General features: G+C 35.1%; 3 protein-coding genes and 1 pseudogene across 4 annotated transcripts; all 4 read left to right on the top strand.

Moving 5' to 3' along the window:
* Positions 1–1,063: 1,063 nt before the first annotated feature.
* LOC143634079 (uncharacterized) lies at positions 1,064–4,148 on the top strand. The gene is made up of 13 exons (XM_077102254.1): positions 1,064–1,188; positions 1,761–1,851; positions 1,967–2,051; positions 2,136–2,220; positions 2,295–2,364; positions 2,505–2,620; positions 2,703–2,949; positions 3,027–3,232; positions 3,348–3,430; positions 3,509–3,570; positions 3,640–3,720; positions 3,815–3,894; positions 3,990–4,148. Exons 1-13 carry the CDS (start codon positions 1,082–1,084, stop codon positions 4,066–4,068), a joined length of 1,392 nt encoding a protein of 463 aa, XP_076958369.1. The 5' UTR covers positions 1,064–1,081; the 3' UTR covers positions 4,069–4,148.
* Positions 4,149–4,674: 526 nt separating this feature from the next.
* LOC143634063 (uncharacterized) lies at positions 4,675–6,519 on the top strand. Its single transcript, XM_077102243.1, has 8 exons — positions 4,675–4,764; positions 4,885–5,057; positions 5,453–5,514; positions 5,610–5,703; positions 5,913–6,003; positions 6,104–6,176; positions 6,267–6,333; positions 6,435–6,519. The coding sequence occupies exons 1-8, from the start codon at positions 4,675–4,677 to the stop codon at positions 6,517–6,519; spliced, it is 735 nt and encodes a 244-aa protein (XP_076958358.1).
* A 14-nt stretch (positions 6,520–6,533) lies between these two features.
* Positions 6,534–8,127, top strand: LOC143634081 (uncharacterized; annotated as a pseudogene). The gene is made up of 7 exons (XR_013153792.1): positions 6,534–6,642; positions 6,735–6,780; positions 6,857–7,040; positions 7,122–7,327; positions 7,446–7,696; positions 7,781–7,860; positions 7,951–8,127. The product of XR_013153792.1 is annotated as an uncharacterized LOC143634081 (transcript).
* A 3,028-nt stretch (positions 8,128–11,155) lies between these two features.
* On the top strand, positions 11,156–13,015 carry LOC143634082 (uncharacterized). The gene is made up of 2 exons (XM_077102255.1): positions 11,156–12,711; positions 12,811–13,015. Exons 1-2 carry the CDS (start codon positions 11,156–11,158, stop codon positions 12,980–12,982), a joined length of 1,728 nt encoding a protein of 575 aa, XP_076958370.1. The 3' UTR covers positions 12,983–13,015.
* Positions 13,016–18,756: the final 5,741 nt, after the last annotated feature.

Genomic DNA, 18,756 nt, shown 5'->3' on the forward strand with positions numbered 1-18,756 from the left:
TACTAATGAGTATTTTATGACAAAATTTAAAACTAAACACAAAATTTATATAAAATTTTATAATTAAAATATAATTGTTTTTCATATCATTGTATTTTGCTCCTTGTGAAAATGTTAATTTAATGTATTAATAAATAAAATTAATTAAAAAGTTTTAAGAAACTTCCTGGTCAAACAGGTTGTCAAGTTAACCCAACCCATAAACACACCCGCTTAATGCTCTTTACCGCTTCACTATTTTTAATATCTATTTTTACAAAAAGCTGTTTTCTAGTATATGCATTTGGGGTGAGTGAGTCCTTATATTATCATAAAAATCTCCCCCTATATACAAACCAACACTCACTCACACACCTAAAACAACAAAATATGAAAATATCAGCAGCAAGCATTAGGCAACCTGTCTGTCTGTCTTCTCAACACAACGTCAGCATGATGTGCAAATAAGTATCATTCAATTAGGCTGAGGGGTGTGGGGCTTCAACGGGGGCGCTAGAGCCCCTCCGCTCGCGCCCCAGGCGCTAACACCACACCACCGGGGCGCTAACGGGGGCGCTAACGGGGCGCTAACGCGAAAAACAATGCAGGCGTGAGCTGGTCAGCGGGAGAAGAGAGAGGAGCACACCTTTTGAGGTATTTTGGACCGTTGGGAGCCGAAAAAAACAAAAAAAAAAGATATTTTTTCTATATAGGTTTACGGAAAAGAGCCGTTGAGCTCATATTAAATTAAAAAAAAATATATTTTCTTAAACTATAAATATATATCTTTATAAAATATACTTTATTTCACAATTATACACCTTTCCTCCTAAAATCCTTTCAAAACTAACACAAAAAAAATGTCGTTGTTTGAGTATATTTATAAAAAAAATAAAAATAAAAAATTTTCGCTGGAGCCCCTCCACACCAGGGGCCAGGGCTCCAACCGGGGCTCCAACAACTCCCTTATCCAGTTTCTCTCTCTGCCACACGTCATAATATTATTGGTTGGAGCCCCCACTAAAGCCCACATTAAAGCCCCCACACCCCTCAGGCTTCGTTTCGTCTGCTTATTATTATATAAATAGCAAGAAAGAAAGAAATGAGGTGGAACCGAATCGCAAATTCCTCACAAGCTTTCTCAGCTCACGCTTTACTCTTCTGCTTCACGCTCTTACTCCTTCTCAAGCTCGTATTTTACTCCTGGTGGTATGTTTTTTTATAATATGTTACATGATCTCTCTCTGTCTTTAAATTTGCTCTCTTTTGGGGGTAAGGTAATGGTTAGAATCTCTAACTCTGATTACAAACTTTACAGATAGAAATTGAAATCAACATATATCAAATGATTATTTGAGGCTTAATCAGTTTGTCAATTGGAAAATAATAATTAAATATAAAGTTAAGAACTTGAGATAATAATTACAATAATAAAGTTATAAAATTTAAATGTTGGAGGTTGGTTATTACAAATCAAATATTATAAAAATATAAACCAAGCCTTTAACTAACGAACATAAACAAGCGAACGTAAATGAACAAGCTACCAAATTCGTTCATGTTCGTTCGTTTAACTAAACGAACAGAATTTCTTGTTCGTGTTTGTTCATTCATTAAACGAACTTTGTGCCGAACGGTTCACGTACTCACAAATGCAATATTTTAGTTACGCTGCAGATACTTAGAATGGAATTTTCACTCTTCTAGCGTTAGAAACATTGAAATGCATTTAATCAATTACAATACTGTATTATGTTAATTGTTTTGTTTTAATTATGCAGGATCATATTCCTCCCGCTATTCTTGTTTCATGCGGTTGTTGCTCGAGGAAGGTTTTCTTTACCTGGACCGTCGGTTTCCCATGGGCGTCATGTGTGATATTTTCTTGTGCCATATTGTTTTATAACTATTTATCTTTATGAAACGTTTAAAAGGATAACTTGGAAAATATGTGAATCAGGTGAAAAATAAATTTCCTTTTGCGCAGGTGGCACCATTTCATGCGATTGTTGCCACACCTTTGCTTATTGCATTTGAACTGCTTCTTTGTGTCTTTCTGGAGAGTGCACATGGTATAGTGATTTATTGGTACAGAAGGTGTTTTCTTTAATCCCGAGTGTTCATATTTTGAAATCATTTCAATTCCTTTCGCACAGTTAAGAAAACTCCCACTGTAAGCTTGAAGATTGTCTTTCTTCCATTGTTGGCACTTGAAGTAGCTATTCTTGTTGACAATTTCAGGTCATCTTTCTTTTTACCGTTTCTAATTACTCTGGTTTTACTAGGTAGCAACTATTCAATTTTGTGATGTGCAGAATGTGCAAAGCTTTAGTACCGGGAGATGATGATATCTTGAGTGATGAGGCAATATGGGAGACACTTCCGGTGAGTATAGCTCATTAAAATATAAACATGATGCACTTTTATTCAGATATTTGATTTTGAAGAGATTTATTTTCATTTATCTGCTAACTTGCTTAACGTGATGAAATAACTACTGCTAAATGATTGTTCTTTATTTTCAGCATTTTTGGGTTGCTATCTCCATGGTTTTCTTTCTTGCTGCTACCGTGTTCACCCTTTTAAAGCTATCAGGTGACATAAGTTCTTTAGGCTGGTGGGACTTGCTCATAAATTTCGGGTATAGTTTTTTAAATATTTTCCACCTTTGCATCTAATGCATTTTTAGCTATTCTAACACGTTACAAATTCATGCATTACAGAATTGCAGAGTGCTTTGCATTTCTTGTTTGTACCAAGTGGTCTAATCCAGTGATTCATAGAAATTCTCAAATACCAGTAGCAAGCTCATCACCCACAGCTATTAGATATCTTGATTTGACCAGTGGTTCGGTGGGGTCCACAGAGGATACGTCTGAGGATAGGATGTGTGGCCCACAAGACGTAGGTGGCCATCTTATGAAAATTCCCATCATCGGTTTTCAAATCCTCCTTTGTATGCGCTTGGAGGTATATTTAATTTGAGATTACTTATTTCTTATAGCAAATAAACCGTTTTAACTGTCAATTAATACCTTGACTTGCAGGGTAAACTTGCTGCTGCTAGATTTATCCCTCTTCCTGTTGTCTTCTCTCCTATCTTTTTAGTGCAAGGATTAGGAGTACTTTTTGCAGCATCTAATTTGATTGAGAAAATTATCATTTTACTACGTACCGGTGCTGGTACGGGAATATACTTTACATATGCTGCTAGAGCGCGTGGTTCCTTTGGTTTTTTGCAACGTGGCTCCAGGTAAAGTGTACCCTTTTACTTGTAAGTTTGTTGACCCTTTTGTTGACCCGCTTGACCTGCCCATTTTGCCACCTCAGTGTTCTTGATTTGTACTGTTATTGTATGTACTATGTAGGCTGCTTGGTTGGTGGTCAACTGAGGAAGGAAGTCAGGAAGAACAAGCACGGATTTACTACAACGGGTCTTCTGGGCACGTTCATTTTATTTATTTTGGTAGTTAATTACAACTCTGCCATTCTCTCTACTTATTTCGCATGTGAATTTCAGATACAACACTTTTTTCTGGTTATCCACCTGAGGTAGTAAAGAGATTGCCCAAGAAGGATCTAACGGAGGAGGTACTTTTGGTTACTCAGTTTGCCAAGTTGGAAAACAAAACTGACTTGATTATTAATTTGCCTTTTAAGGTTTGGAGACTTCAAGTAGCTCTTAATGAGCAAACAGAAATCACAATATCCAGTCAGCAAAATTTTGAAAGACTTCAAAATGTAAGATTATATGAATCTTGATACTATTGTTTGAATTATGATTTAATACCTCCTGAGATGTTATGGTCTGATCTTGATATTATGCAAACTTCAGGATAAAATATTATGTAGGATTTGCTTCGAAAGGGATATAAACACGGTGTTACTCCCGTGTAGGCATCATATCCTTTGCAGGTACTTGTTATTTTGTTTGTATATAATTATGGTAAAAGGATATATCTGCCAACTCTAAATTTTTGTAATAACTTTGATTCCCTCTATTTTTGCAGTATTTGCAGTGAAAGATGTCAAAAATGCCCTATTTGTCGTGTTATCATCGAAGAACGCTTGCCTGTATATGATGTATAGCTTTTATTAACTAGGTGACTATAGTTTACAAGAACAAAGGTTTACCTTATAGTGTAGAAATTGTAATGTTAGCCCTCACACTAGCTATAATCCTATGTGTGCATAGTCTACTGATTACATGTTTGTTTGACCCGTATAAGATTGCTTATTTTGGTGCATAGTGTAAATACATGTTTGTAACATTTTTTTGGTGACTCAGTTGTCAACAGTTGAGATATATTAGTGGATTTTTTCTATGTTTACATAAGTTATAAGCCGCCAACGGGCGGGGATAGTTCACGAGCTAAGATGTAAAGTGGCTTGGTTGAACCAAGAAGGCCCACAAAAGATGCCGAGACCCTCAATGAAATATCGGTGTCAACCGTGTGAGATTGATGGTTTGGAAGGTTGAATATTTAAATTAGAAAATGCCTTATATATTTATTCCTGTCAAATATCCTCGCCTAGATGTTCAAAATTGTGCAACCCAAACACGAAGCTTTTAACTCATGTATAACGAATTGTATTCAAGTTGCTAACGTGTTAAATGGGTTGATGAGTCGACATATAATTAAACGGCTTAAACAAGTCAACCTGAACGTGGTATGCTTATCAAATGGGTTAGAAATGACAGTCACAAAAGGAATCTATTGTGTGTTTGATGCTATGGAGGCACCCTCGCTCGAAAATGGATTGCTCTCAAATACTTCACGACAGGTACTCATTTGTTGCTTTCTTTTATTATGTTTTTTTCTTTTGGGGGTCAAATCTCTAATATTAGACATGTTTTTTTTTTTTTTTAAATTTGTCACCTTATTCTTGTAATATTACCACCAGTGTTGTAAAAGTCGGATTCCAAGACCCACTAGTCGGTCCTCGGACCCCTACCTTGGAGACTTTTTCCAAGTCGGCTGGAATAGTCGGAGGCAGTCAAAGTCGGTCAAAAGTCGGACTAGTCGGGCTAGGAGGTCAAAAGTCGGCCCAGTCGGACTAGGAATTTCTAAAAGTCGGTAAAAAGTAGGACAAAAAGTCGGGCTAGGCGGTCAAAAGTCGGGCTAGGCGGGCTAGGGTTCTCTAAAAGTCAATTAAAAGTCATTAAAAAGTTGTCGAGTCAGCTAGAGTATCCTTTTTACGTGAATTATGCTTATTTTGAGTCTTTGACAAATATATATTGTCCAAAAATTAATTTTCATTATAATTACCATGTCCGACTACCCTCTGAGTACTCCCCGAGTACTCCGACTACTCTCAACTTCCCAGTCGGCCGCCTAGGGTCCGCCTAGCAACTTTTGCAACATTGATTACTACTTCAGAATTTTGTAGGCACATTCAATTAATGTAAAACTTCTTGACATGTTAAAAGTATATGCAAAAGATTTGATATAAGATTTTTATATATCTGCAGGGAAAGGTGTTGGAGCCTTTTAGGTGCGATTATACAAGGAAGTCAATTTCTAGAAGCATATGGTAATAACTTAACCGTCTGATTCAATGCAAATTATTTATGTAACTGTGTTTTGTTAGGCAAGTTCTATGGTTCGGGTGAAAACGTCGGTTCCTAGATTCCGCTCAGGCTTTCTCAGCTCATACTTCACTCTTCTGCTTCACACTCTTACTTGTTCTCAAACTCCATCACCTCATATCTTACTCTTGGTGGTATGTTTTTGTTTTTATATGTTCTGTTTCATATGCTGGCTGTTATTAGTCAAAATTATATAGTATTTTATGAGTTTATTAATTGGATAATGTAACACATGTTATAATTCTCACAATAATATTGATGAGTTATGATTTTTATGAATGCTCTGTTGATTCATAATGTTAACACAATGGAATAATAATTTACTATTGTTTATATTATGCAGGGTTGTGTTCTTCCCGCTTTTCTTATTTCATGTAACTGTTGCCCGAAGAACGTCTTCTTCACGTGGACCCTTCATTTTCCATGGCCTTTATGTGTGATATTATCTTGTACTATGTTATTTTATAATTATTATCTTCCAAATTTTTAAGGGGATAACCTCGGTAATTAATTCCCTCAGTTTTATATTTACAGGTGGCACCGCATCGTGTACCTTTCCTTATTGTATTTGAACTGCTTCTTTATGTCTTTCTGCAGAATTCATTTTGTATGTTGATTAAATCTAATAATACAAAAGTTGTTTTTTTTTTAAATTTTGAATGTTCACATTTCAAAAATCATTTCAATTTTTTCACAGTAAGCTTGAAGATTGTCTTTCTTCCATTGTTGGCATTTGAAGCAGCTATTTTTTATGACAATTTCAGGTCATCGTTTTTTTACCTTATATCAACACCTTGAACTATTTTATCCAAAAAATCAAATAAATAAATACACTTTGAATTCTGATGTATTTTATAAAGTGCAGAATGTGCAAAGCTTTACTATCAGAACATGATGAAATTTTGAGTGATGCAATATGGCAGGCACTTCCTGTAAGTTTTACTCATTAAAATATTAACATGATTTAAGTAACTACTGCTAAATGATTATCCTATATTTTCAGCATTTTTGGGTTGCTATCTCTATGGTATTCTTTGGTATTGGTACTGTGTTCACCCTTAAAAAGCTATGCGGTAATATAATATCCTTTTTAAGTGACTGTCCAAAATATTAAACGTATCAAATTCTTTTAAGGTGTTAGTTTCTAATCACTTCTGTTTATCAGGTGAGCCAAATTCTTTAAGCTGGTGGAACTTATTCTTATATTTCGGGTAACAAGTTTGCTTTACATTTTAATCGTTTTCCAGCTTTAGTTATTATAACATGTTATATGTTCATGCTTTACAGCATTGCAGAGTGTTTTGTGTTTCTTGTTTGTACATAGTGGTGTAATCCAATGATTTATAGTGGCATAGTGGGGTCCATAGAGGATATCTCCGAGAATACGATGTGTTGTCTACAAGGCACGTATGGCTGTTTCATGAAAATTCTCTTTATATGTTTTCAAATCCTTCTATGTATGCGTTTGGAGGTATATTTAATTTTCAGTTTACTTATTTTTTTATTGCAAAGAAACCATTTTAATTGTGTCAATAAACACCTTGACTTGCAGGGTAAACCTGCTGCTGCAAGTTTTATCCCGCTTCCTGTTGTATTCTCGCCTATATTTCTAGTGCAAGGATTAGGAGTACTTTTTGCAGCATTTAGTTTATGGAAGAAAATCGTCACTTTACTATATACCAGGACCGATACAGGAATATACGTTGGACGTGTTGTTAGAGCCCGTGATACCCTTGGTTCTTTGCAACATGGCTCCAGGTAAACCGACTCATTTACTCATAAATTTGTTGACTCAAGTTATGGTTTATTTCAAACAGGTCAAATGGGCTAGAGCCCCCCGTGTTTTATTTCACCGTCTATAATTTGTACTATGTAGGCTTAGTTGCCGGTCAACTGGAAGCCGGGGAGAACAAACACGAATTAACTGCAATGAGTCTTCTAGGCAAGTTCGTTTCTTTATTTTTGTAGTTAATTACGATTCCGCCATTCTGTATACTTATTTCACATGTGAATCGCAGATACAACACGTTTTCTACTTATCCACGTGAAACTTTAAAGACGTTGCCTAAGAAGAAGCAAGCAGAAATCACAGAATCCAGTCAGCAAGACAATGAAAGACTTCAAAATGTGAGATTATGTGAATCTGGAAGGTTCGACTTCTGAACTCACTCATTCAGTGTGTATAATCTGATGTTTATATGCAAACTGCAGGATGAAAACTTATGCAGGATTTGCTACGACAAAGAAATAAACACGGTGTTACTCCCTTGCAGGCATCATATCCTTTGCAGGTACTTGTTTTTTGTTTATTGTTATGGTAAAAGGATACATCTGCTATGTCTATATTGCTATATTAACTTTGATGTCCTCTCTATGTGCAGTATATGCGGTGAAAAATGTCAAAAATGCCCGATTTGTCGTGTTATGATCGGAAAACGTTTGGCTGTCGATGCATAACTGTTATGAAGTGTGTGAGGTGACTGATTTTCACAAGAAAAAGTTAACTTTATAGAGTGGAATTGTAATGTTAGCTGATTTTGGTGGACAAACTGTAAATATATGTTTATAAGGTATTGTTTGTTTAGTCAAGTGTTTTGACATTTGGCATTTAAATATGGATATTATGTATGCTTACGTGAAACACAGAATCAAGGACGAATTGTGGCATATTTTGTTTTAAAGCATGTAACCAGTTAAAAACAAAATATAGAATTCTTTTTTTTTAGATTTGTGATATTAACAAAATATGTGGAGCGAGTAAAATGTGGAGCCTAGGTAATAGTGTAGTACTAGTCCGGTTTAATGGGCCCTTGCTTGTTTCAAACGAAGACGATTTTAGAGTACTTGACCAGTCGACCAGATCAATTTATTATAAATAAAGACTATTCAAGAGTACCTGATCAGTCAACCAGGTCAATTTATTATAAATAAAGACTATTCAACAGTACCTAACTAGATTGGCTTTATAAATGATTTATTATAGAGAGAACTTTGGATTTGATTCCTATGGTTTCTTAAAATTATCAAGTTTGGTCCAATAGTTTAGTTGAGGCTTTTATGGTACAATAGTTTTAATTAACTATCAGTTTTAGTCCAACTCACTAACGCCATCCACCAATTATTCGTTAATACAACTTTGAGGAGCTTTTTATATTTTTCACAAACTTTTAATTCATATGAATATTTCTTTTTTACTAAATATAAGTTGTATACTTTTTGCTATTTTTCTAACTATTATGGTTTATTATATTCGTTTATACATAAATATATACTTTTTTTTATTTTTTTAAAATATGTTTTTACTAAATATAAGTTTTATACTAAATATAATTTTTTAGCATTAAGTTGATCAAAATGGGAATGACGTCTTTGTTTGTACATATTAAAAATATACACTTGCATAAAAGCGTCAGCTTCGAAAAAAATTATATTTATTAAAAAAAGTATACAAATATTTATATATAAACAAATATAAGAAACCATAATACTAAAAAATAATGAAAAGTATAAACTTAATTTTGGTAGAAAACACAAAAATTCTTATTATTAAAAGTTTGTGAAAATACAAAATAGTCCCTCAAAGTTGTATTAACTAACGGTTGGTGGATGACGTTAATGGGTTAGACTAAAACCGATAGTTAATTAAAATTATTGTACCATAAATACCTAAAATAAATTATTGGACCAAAATTGATAATTTTAAAAAACCACATGAACCAAAATCGAGGTTCCCTCATTATTATAAATGAAGAGGTTCAAGAGTACCTAGCTATAATGATTTTGTAGGCCGTGTTTACTTTTACCACCCGGTCCGATTTATTTTTGAGAGCAATGCTTAGGAGGGTCCTTTTTTACCGCCACTAGCCAATTCATGGAAACAATGAATCTGGCCTCAAAAGCCTTTTTTAACTCTAAATTTCATCCAATGATTTTGACAATGTATATGCAAATTATTATTTGAACATGATTAGATTAATAATTTAAATGACTTGCATTAAATGATTTGTTTGGTAAAATCAAAATACTATTGAATTGATATTAAACTTTTTCTTAATCGTAAGAAATTATTATTGGACTTCGTCGATACCCTAATGAAAGCTAAAGTCGAACTTGAGATATGTGACGAGACGTCACCAGTACTTATTCGGCCATTCACATAGGAATTAGTGGTTATCACTACAGGTTGTGTGGTATACCGCCCTTTCGAGAGAAGGTTCAGATAAGAATAAGAGAGTGGCAAGGGGTGATGGAGTGGGATCCATGCACGGTGGCAACGTAAATGGGCGTGGAACGCGGTGTACACCGTATAGTCTTACATATCTATAATAAATATTGAGAAGTAGAACTCACTTTTGTAGGGCTGTCACTCTTACCCAAAACCTGACCTGAGAAAACCTGAACCTGAACCCAAACTAACCCGACCTGAAAAACTCGAACCCGAGAAAAAGCCAACTCAAACTAATAATTTTATGGTTTATTGACTGTTTATTGTTTATTTATTATCTGGTTATTTACGTAACGAGTAAAATAGAATATGTTGCTTTAATTTTTGTGTTATACCTTTCTTTACTTTTATTAATTTCTGTTTGTTTTCTTAGATACCCGATTAACCCAACCCGAACCCAAATAACCCTAAAAAACGGTGAGAAATTTGGGTTGGGTTTTAGGTCTAAAACTAAAACTTTGAAACCCAAAGAACCCGACTCAAAACCCGAAAAGTAAACCAAAGAACACCCCTACACTTATGCGTTAACTATTTAGAAAGTGAGAAAGTATGAAGCTAGCTTTTTATAGTTTTGTAACGTAAATAAAGTTACTGCAAGTAAAACCGGGTTTCGTGTGTTTTCACATCGACCAGTGATAAAATAAATTGAAGCAAAAGAAGAAAGAAAGAAACCCCAGATCTTGGTTATGTTGTTGAGCATTCAAAATTAGTCAAAATTGACAAGCATTGAACACCATCACCATTACCATTACCATTACCAGCTCCTCACTTCAAAACCCTAACCATTTCCGATCTGTAACTGATTAATTACGATTCAGGTACATCGATCCATTACCTGCCATTATCATCTGTTTACATCAATTGCTATTTGATGCAGGTCATGCGTATAATGTAATCCTTGTGTTGTAGCATCTACTTCAACTCTAATTTGATTCATTTGTAGTTCAACTCTATCAGTTGTTTGCATTTGCAGCATTATTAATTAGGTTTCACAGCTGTTTGATGAATCATACTCCCTTGATATATGTTCAAATCGAAGCCCTAAATACTTGACAGGTGTTTATTGCTGCTTTACTTTCCTAGGATTAATGTCTTGGTCACCAGGTTAGGGTTGTTAGATCTATTATAATATATGGAGTAGATAATTATTATTCTAACGAGTTTTTGACTTTTGAACTGTTTATCGATCCCCGTACCTTAATTTATTATCTCTGTTTTCAAGTTGTAATTTATGAATCTTCTCTAACTGATGCAGCATTTAAAAAGTTATTGCTTCTGCATTACATAGCTTCTGATGAATGCAAACACTTGGTTACATCTCCATGTTAGTTGATAGATAATATTTATCTAGTTATCTGGCAATGAGCAGATCTCCGTCTTTTTCCCCAAAGACAGAGTCCAATAAAGATGTCGATCCTGAATCTATGCAAAAGTGGATTCTTGCATTTTGCATAATTAGGTTTGACCTTGAGCAAGGTCAGCTTATTGAAGAGTGTTATCCGCCTGGTTGTCTTACACCCGAAGAGGAACTTGATGTTGCGTTCAGTTCATTCCCGGATTCAGTTTCTCAACACCATAACCGATCGAGCATCCATGACTGCATGTTCTTCTTCAGAGTACAAAGACGAGGGCGGTTTGTTGGTGAACAAGTTACCTCAGGTGAAAGGGGAACAAAAAGGAAGAATCATAATGACTCTAAGTACTTGTACGGTTTTGTATTTAACAGACAAAGGCACGATGAAAGGTTAAAACGAGGTGGTGAACAAAAATCAGTGGTAATATTATCACACAGTCCGTATTCTAGTTTATTTAAACCTTTGTTACAAATTATGGGTCCATTATATTTTGACATTGGAAGGAAAGCTTTAGATTGTATTGCTGCTTCTGTGTCAACATGGGCTTCACCTTTACCCAGTCAACTCATGGAGCTTCCTATAGGTAATGCTACGCTTAAAGTCAATCTGCCACCTGTCCACAGCTTGTCCTTCGATGGTGAGGTGTCATTTGAAGAGTCAGCGTCTTCAATGGCCCCACTTCTTCCTACAAATCAGTCGATCCCATATGGACTTTTTCACGATTCAGATGTTTTTGGGATCTTCAAAGGGATATTGTTACAGCTTTGGTTATTATGGGAGTTATTACTTGTCGGGGAGCCGATCCTAATTATAGCACCGACACCACCGCAATGTTGTGAAGCAGTTGCTAGTTTAGTTAGTTTAATCGCTCCACTATTCGTCAGTGTTGATTTCAGGCCATATTTCACCATACACGACCCGTATTTTGCTCGTTTAAACTCGCTCCAAGAAGGCGATAATTTCCCTCCAATGGTTTTAGGCGTTACAAATCTTTTTTTTCTAAAATCACTTCGTACCATTCCAAACATAGTGTCGGTTGGAAGCCCAACACTCAACTCGACCCGGCTCCCCTTCGCTTCACGGGCTTCAACCGGTAGAATTTCAACCCGACCCGAAGGTTTTAGCTTTCCACAACTTAACTTAAAGAAATTTTCACCTTCAAATTTGATGAATGCTGTGAAATTGAGGAGAGAGGGCCCACTTTGTCTCATGACAGAACATAAAGAAGCTGTTTGGAGCAGTTACGTGCCAATTACTAAACCAGACACGTCTATTTTAAACCGACTTGTTGATGCAGGGTTGTCACCAAGGGTAGAAGAGTCCATGTCAGTTGTTAATAATGAGATATTACGCCGTCATTTCTTGGAGCTTACTACTAACTTTTTAGCCCCGTTTGGCCCATATTTTAGGGTAAATACACCGTCTGTTGGGTCATCTCCATTTGTTGACCCACCTCCTTTGCATGCTTTTGATGCTGATGAGTTTCTTGGAAGTTTGTCGACTAGAGGTCCCGGAAAATTCTTATCAAAGAGAATGAAATCTAATTGGCTAGATCTTTACAGGTAATAATAATCTTTCTCTTTCAATATGGTATTTCTTTTGTTTGCTATTTTTTTTATTGTATCGCGTAATTGATATTAAGAAGTTTGATATGAATTCAGGCGGTTTATGAAAGGGCATAACTTTAAGCCATGGTTTGAAAGAAAACGAGCTGTGGCTGAGCAAGAACAATGCAAATTGTGGAGACAAGCAAGAATGAATGCTGATATAAAGGAATTTATCAGCAAATCTTCTGAGTTGGAAATCGTTGAAACGTTTAACGCGATTGAATGACACCTTCACGCTGAAATGCAGGCAAGCATTTTTGTTATTCTTCTTTGTTCATTTTTTGTTTTGGGTTGTTTTAAGAACATGCATTGTTACCTTTTGTTGGTCATCTATCAATCTGAATTTAACCTTTTACTACTCGGTACACATTTCCACTGCGCATAAAGATTAAAATTAGGAAACTTGAATTTTAAATAAATAATAAAAGATAATAAAAATCTAAATTCAAGTAAGTAGATAATCCTGCATCATTATTTACTGATTTTTTAAGTTGTTGCATATTGATTGCCTACAAAACGCGTTGATAATATTTGAAGTTGGGGCAATACGTTTTGATTCTGGTGTCTATCATGTCTTGAACCACTTTAAGGGTATAATAAGTATTTAATTATTAGTGTAGGACTTTTATTTAACTACTCATGTGCTGCATTTTTTTGGGGCAGAGAGATTAAATAATAGCCAAGTATCGACAACCAGATTGACCTTTTTATGGCATAAAAAGTTACACCTGAATGTTTCTGGTTAGAAGCAAGCTGTATATAATCGATGAGTAGATATGTATGCCTAAAGCATGCCTAATCAATTCATTACTTGGCACATGCCTTAGGCATTTTCTCTCTCTTCTTTTATATTATAGTTAGGCATACTTTTAGTCATATGAATCATAGAGTTGTAGCCTACTGTCAGCTGCATAATTGTTTCCTGTGTTAAGAATTAGACATAACAGAATAACTTCCAATTTGGTTGCCTAGTTCACTAGTACTCTGTGACATGCTACAGATAAATGATTGCATTGCAGTTAATGATAATATAATTTCATGTTTGTAGACATAAATGTTGCAATATTAGGTTGATAATTAAGTTGTAGATTATGATATTTTACCATTATTACCGCTTTCATCTATTCTTGTAATCTTAAATGTTAGTGAAAGTGGCTTTGTGTATCTCCGTGGACCAGATTTCAACGGCTTTTAACATGTTGGAAGTCCATATACTTGACTTAATAATTCAACATAAAAACCCATGCTTGTTTCTAATTTTTATCTTATGATGTTCTTTTCATGCAGCAAGATAAAAACTCAGTTGATCAATCCAAAGCAACCTACGATAAACTTAAAGGAGATTTGCAGGCGGTCTTCAATGTCCTTCCCCAAGACATGCAACATCTCCTGCTAATGAACCCTGAGCGGGCCACTCTTTTACAATAATACCCTTAAAAAGAAAAAAAAAAGGAAAAGAACTTTCCATTTTCACATAGTTGATGTAAACACCCAGAGGCAATACACCTTAGGTGTTCCACCACAGAGGCAATACACCTTATAAGAAGATTAATGGAAAAGTATAGGGAGAAGAAGCGTGATCTACATATGGTGTTTATTGACCTAGAAAAGGCCTACGACAGTGTGCCACGACAGGTGCTCTGGGAGTGCTTGGAGGGTAGAAGAGTGCCCAGGAAATACATAGAGATAATTATGGATATGTATACCAGGAGTGAAACAAGTGTCCGTGCGCCAGTGGGGGATACTGATTTCTTTCCTGTAGAGGTAGGTCTTCACCAGGGGTCAGCGTTGAGCCCGTTTCTTTTTGCAGTAGTCTTGGATGAGTTGTCAAAGTCGATTCAGGGGACTCTCCCGTGGCGCATGATGTTCGCAGACGATATTGTGTTACTTGCTGAGAAAAAACAAAATCTAAACATGAGGCTTGAGGAGTGGCGAACAACCTTAGAGACAAAAGGTTTAAAGATTAGCCGATCTAATAAGACGGAGTACCTACACTGTGATTTTGGTGGGATAAACGACAATGAAGACGCACAGATCACAATTGAAGGGCAGGTTGTCCCGCAGGTAACGAAGTTCAAGTATTTAGGATCATTTGTACAGAGCGATGGGGAATTAGACAGTAATGTGACCCACCGAGTTCAGGTAGGATGGTGTAGATGGAAAGCAGCCACAGGTATATTGTGCGACAAGAGTTTCCCGACTAAACTAAAGGGAAAATTCTATAGGGTGGCAGTTAGACCTGCAATGCTATATGGAACAGATTGTTGGGCCATCAAGAAGGCACAAGTGCGGAAGATGGAGGTAGCAGAAATGAGAATGCTACGTTGGATGTGTGGGCACACAAGGCTAGACCGAATAAGAAACGTTGTGTTTCGCGAGAGATTAGGGGTGGCGAACATAGCAAACAAGATAAGAGAGTGGAGATTGAGATGGTTTGGACATGTAAAGAGAAGACAGACGACGAATCCTGTTAGATCCGTAGAAAACACTACTAAAGAGGGGAGGAGGGGTAGAGGACGACCGAAATTGACTTGGGATGGGAGGATTAGGCATGATTTGATAGACCTAAACCTCTCCGAGGACATGGTTGAGGATAGGAATTCGTGGAGAAGTAGAATTAAAGTTAAGGATTTTTAGAGAGAATTGAATACCTTAGGGCTTAATACTTAACTTATTTAGGTCACATAACATAATGGTATTCCCCTTACATATATTATTATTATTATTATAATTATTATTAGCTTTTATATAGCTGTTAAACTGTGATCTTATTATTAATATTATTATAATTAGTAGTAGTTTTTATATAACTGTTAAACTTTGATTTCCTTTATTTTGCTTCATACACATGTACTTAGAGCCGAGGGTCTCTCTGGAAGCCACCTCTTTATTCCTTTGGATAGAGGTACGGTGTGCCTACATCCCACCCTCCCCAGACCCTACTTATAGCTTTGCTGTCGGTGGGATTTTACTGGGCATGATTGATTGATTGATTGATATTTAGCATAATATATATTATTCAATTATTTTTTCATAAAATTATATATATTAACTTTTAATTATTAAATATATACAAATATATCATATAAAAATTATATTAATGGCTGGCTCGAGGGCTGTCACTTTTATCCAAAACGCAACCCGAAAAAACATGTACCTAAACTCAAACTAACCCGACCCCAAGAACCCGAACCCGAGAAAAGACTAACCCGAACCCGAACCGAAGTAATTTGGGTTGGTTCTCGGGTTTGATTTATAAGTTTCGGGTCAACCCGAATAAATTTTTAGTTTTGAAATTAAATATATTTTTAGGTATGATAGGCTAGGTCTTAGCCGCTAAAGTTATCAGAATATGGCTCTCATCGATTGTTGTCATTCTAACTAATATGAATTGATTGTTTATTATCAATTTATATATTCCGTTTATTACTAACAACAACCGTAATCGAACAACCAAATCACGCCCGATTGAATACGATTATGGTTCGAGATAGTTTTATTATTCTTTTGAATTATTTAATCGTGTAAGACGGACTTGCTTCGGATGAGGTTACATCGGTTATAAACGATTTTAGACTAATGATACATGAAGTTTTTAAGAAAAGTAAAAAAAGACAAATGGAATATAGAAAATTTTGTAAAGATACGGGAAGAAAAGCTTTGGGAGCTAATTGGGATGTACCTCATCGATGGAATTCCACTTACATAATGTTTCAAAGTGCTTTGGAATAAAGAGAAATTTTACAAATGTTTCATTCTAGTCTTGCCGAGAATGATTTGGCAATCCCCTTTTCAAATGAGAAATGGGAAATTATCAATGACTTATCGACTTTTCTTGAAGTTTTTAAAACATCAACTACGAAACTATCGGGAACGTATTATCCGACAAGTCCCTTGGTTCTTTCGGAGTTATTTTTAATGGTTAACAATCTTAAAGAATTTGAAAATAAAAGTCCAATGTTTTCAAACATCATATTACCAATGAAGTTTAAATTAAAAAAATACTTTCTTGAATTGCCACCGGTTTTTACTTGTGCCGCCGTTTTAAACCCAATGTTAAATGTTACGGGGGTTGAATGTGTGATAGACGAAATTTTTTCAGCCTTAGATATGCATGAAGTTGACCCAAACTTTTCAACAGAGGCAAAAAATTATTTTAACTTGAATTTTAAATTTATGTATGACTTTTATTTAAATAAATATGGGTCAAACATACACATGCCTATGCTGTCGATGGGATTTTACTGGGCATGATTGATTGATTGATTGATATTTAGCATAATATATATTATTCAATTATTTTTTCATAAAATTATATATATTAACTTTTAATTATTAAATATATACAAATATATCATATAAAAATTATATTAATGGCTGGCTCGAGGGCTGTCACTTTTATCCAAAACGCAACCTGAAAAAACATGTACCTAAACTCAAACTAACCCGACCCAAGAACCCGAACCCGAACCGAAGTAATTTGGGTTGGTTCTCGGGTTTGATTTATAAGTTTCGGGTCAACCCGAATAAATTTTTAGTTTTGAAATTAAATATATTTTTAGGTATGATAGGCTAGGTCTTAGCCGCTAAAGTTATCAGAATATGGCTCTCATCGATTGTTGTCATTCTAACTAATATGAATTGATTGTTTATTATCAATTTATATATTCCGTTTATTACTAACAACGACCGTAATCGAACAACTAAATCACGCCCGATTGAATACGATTATGGTTCGAGATAGTTTTATTATTCTTTTGAATTATTTTTTCAAGTTATGTTGGTTTATTATTTGATTATTTGTGTTATAAGAGAAGAATACTATGTTATTTTAATTTAGCATTGTAGTTTTTAATTTAATTTTTTTTTTTTGTGTTTTTTTCTCTAGGATACTCGAAACTTGATTAACTCAACCCGAAAAAACCCAAACCCGAATTACCATTACACGAAAAGCCATGAGAGATTTGGGTTAGGATTTGAGTCAAGATTTAAAACTTTGAAACCCAAAGAACCCGACCCGAAGAAACCGAAATCCGAAAAACGAACCCGAACAACACCCCTGCCAGGCTCCCTCAAGCTCAATAAGTGAAGCTCGGATTCGGGTTTCTTTTATAAACCAGCTTACTTTTAGACTCGAGCTTGTTTTAGCCTAGCTTGAACGAGCTTTTTCACGGGTCAATCTTTAGCTTGGCACGTTTGCGCCCCTACTTGTTATTAGCATAGTAGGTTCTAGTTGAAGTCTTGGGGTTGACCACTGTCAACAAATATGATCAGCCCTCGAATCCACATATAGTCATGCTTCCATTAAGCACATGCTATAGTCTTCGTCAAATTACCAAAGTTTAAAGGTATATGTGATCAATTGGCTGCCATCGGTTATCCCATATCCGACATTGACAATTTTCATTTGTTTTTGTGCGACCCAGTTCATCGTTCAAAACCTTTTCCACTATTGTTCGGACGGCGAAACTAGTCCATGCCTTTCTTGATCTTCTGACTTGGGCGGAAAGTCACAAACACATTTTAAAATCCATTTTAAAACAAGTCAACCCCTAACTCAAGGTTAGTATGAACATGGGCTATAAATCCGTATTTATATTACAATTAAGGACCCAAAAAAGGTAATTTAACTTATAATGACTCCTCTCTTTGTAAGTTTTTTTCATTTATTATAAATCCATGTTTATAATACAATAAAAGATTAAGTGCAATCTAAAGCGACAACACGTCCTCGCTATAAGTGAATTTTTACTTTTTATAAATAAGTTTTTTAAAGAGAGTTAAAATGAAAATTAGTATACCTATAGTGACAACATGTCCTCACTATAAGTGATCGTCCTCTTTAAGTTTTTTAATTTATAAGATAAGTATTTTAATGTAAATCAAAATAAAAATTAGCTTACCTACAGCGACAATGTGTCCTCACAATAAGTTAATCGTCCCTTTAAGTTTTTTTATTTATAAATCACTATTGTGATGAAAATAAAAATAAAAATTAAT

The sequence above is a fragment of the Bidens hawaiensis genome, unplaced genomic scaffold, assembly GCF_021521415.1.
Source record: "Bidens hawaiensis isolate Kalapana, Puna unplaced genomic scaffold, B.hawaiensis_p1.1 tig00006990_1, whole genome shotgun sequence".
In the NCBI taxonomy this organism is placed as follows: Eukaryota; Viridiplantae; Streptophyta; class Magnoliopsida; order Asterales; family Asteraceae; genus Bidens; species Bidens hawaiensis.

Bases quoted from the DNA above. Each gene is read 5' to 3' on its own strand.
- LOC143634079 (XM_077102254.1), top strand. From the start codon at position 1,082: ATGAGGTGGAACCGAATCGCAAATTCCTCACAAGCTTTCTCAGCTCAC. The intron at 2,221-2,294 runs GTCATCTTTCTT...TGTGATGTGCAG, and splicing joins ATTCTTGTTGACAATTTCAG to AATGTGCAAAGCTTTAGTAC. The intron at 3,895-3,989 runs GTACTTGTTATT...CTATTTTTGCAG, and splicing joins AGGCATCATATCCTTTGCAG to TATTTGCAGTGAAAGATGTC.
- LOC143634063 (XM_077102243.1), top strand. From the start codon at position 4,675: ATGACAGTCACAAAAGGAATCTATTGTGTGTTTGATGCTATGGAGGCA. The intron at 6,004-6,103 runs GTGTGATATTAT...TTATATTTACAG, and splicing joins TCATTTTCCATGGCCTTTAT to GTGGCACCGCATCGTGTACC. The intron at 6,177-6,266 runs GTATGTTGATTA...ATTTTTTCACAG, and splicing joins CTTTCTGCAGAATTCATTTT to TAAGCTTGAAGATTGTCTTT.
- LOC143634082 (XM_077102255.1), top strand. From the start codon at position 11,156: ATGAGCAGATCTCCGTCTTTTTCCCCAAAGACAGAGTCCAATAAAGAT. The intron at 12,712-12,810 runs GTAATAATAATC...ATATGAATTCAG, and splicing joins AATTGGCTAGATCTTTACAG to GCGGTTTATGAAAGGGCATA.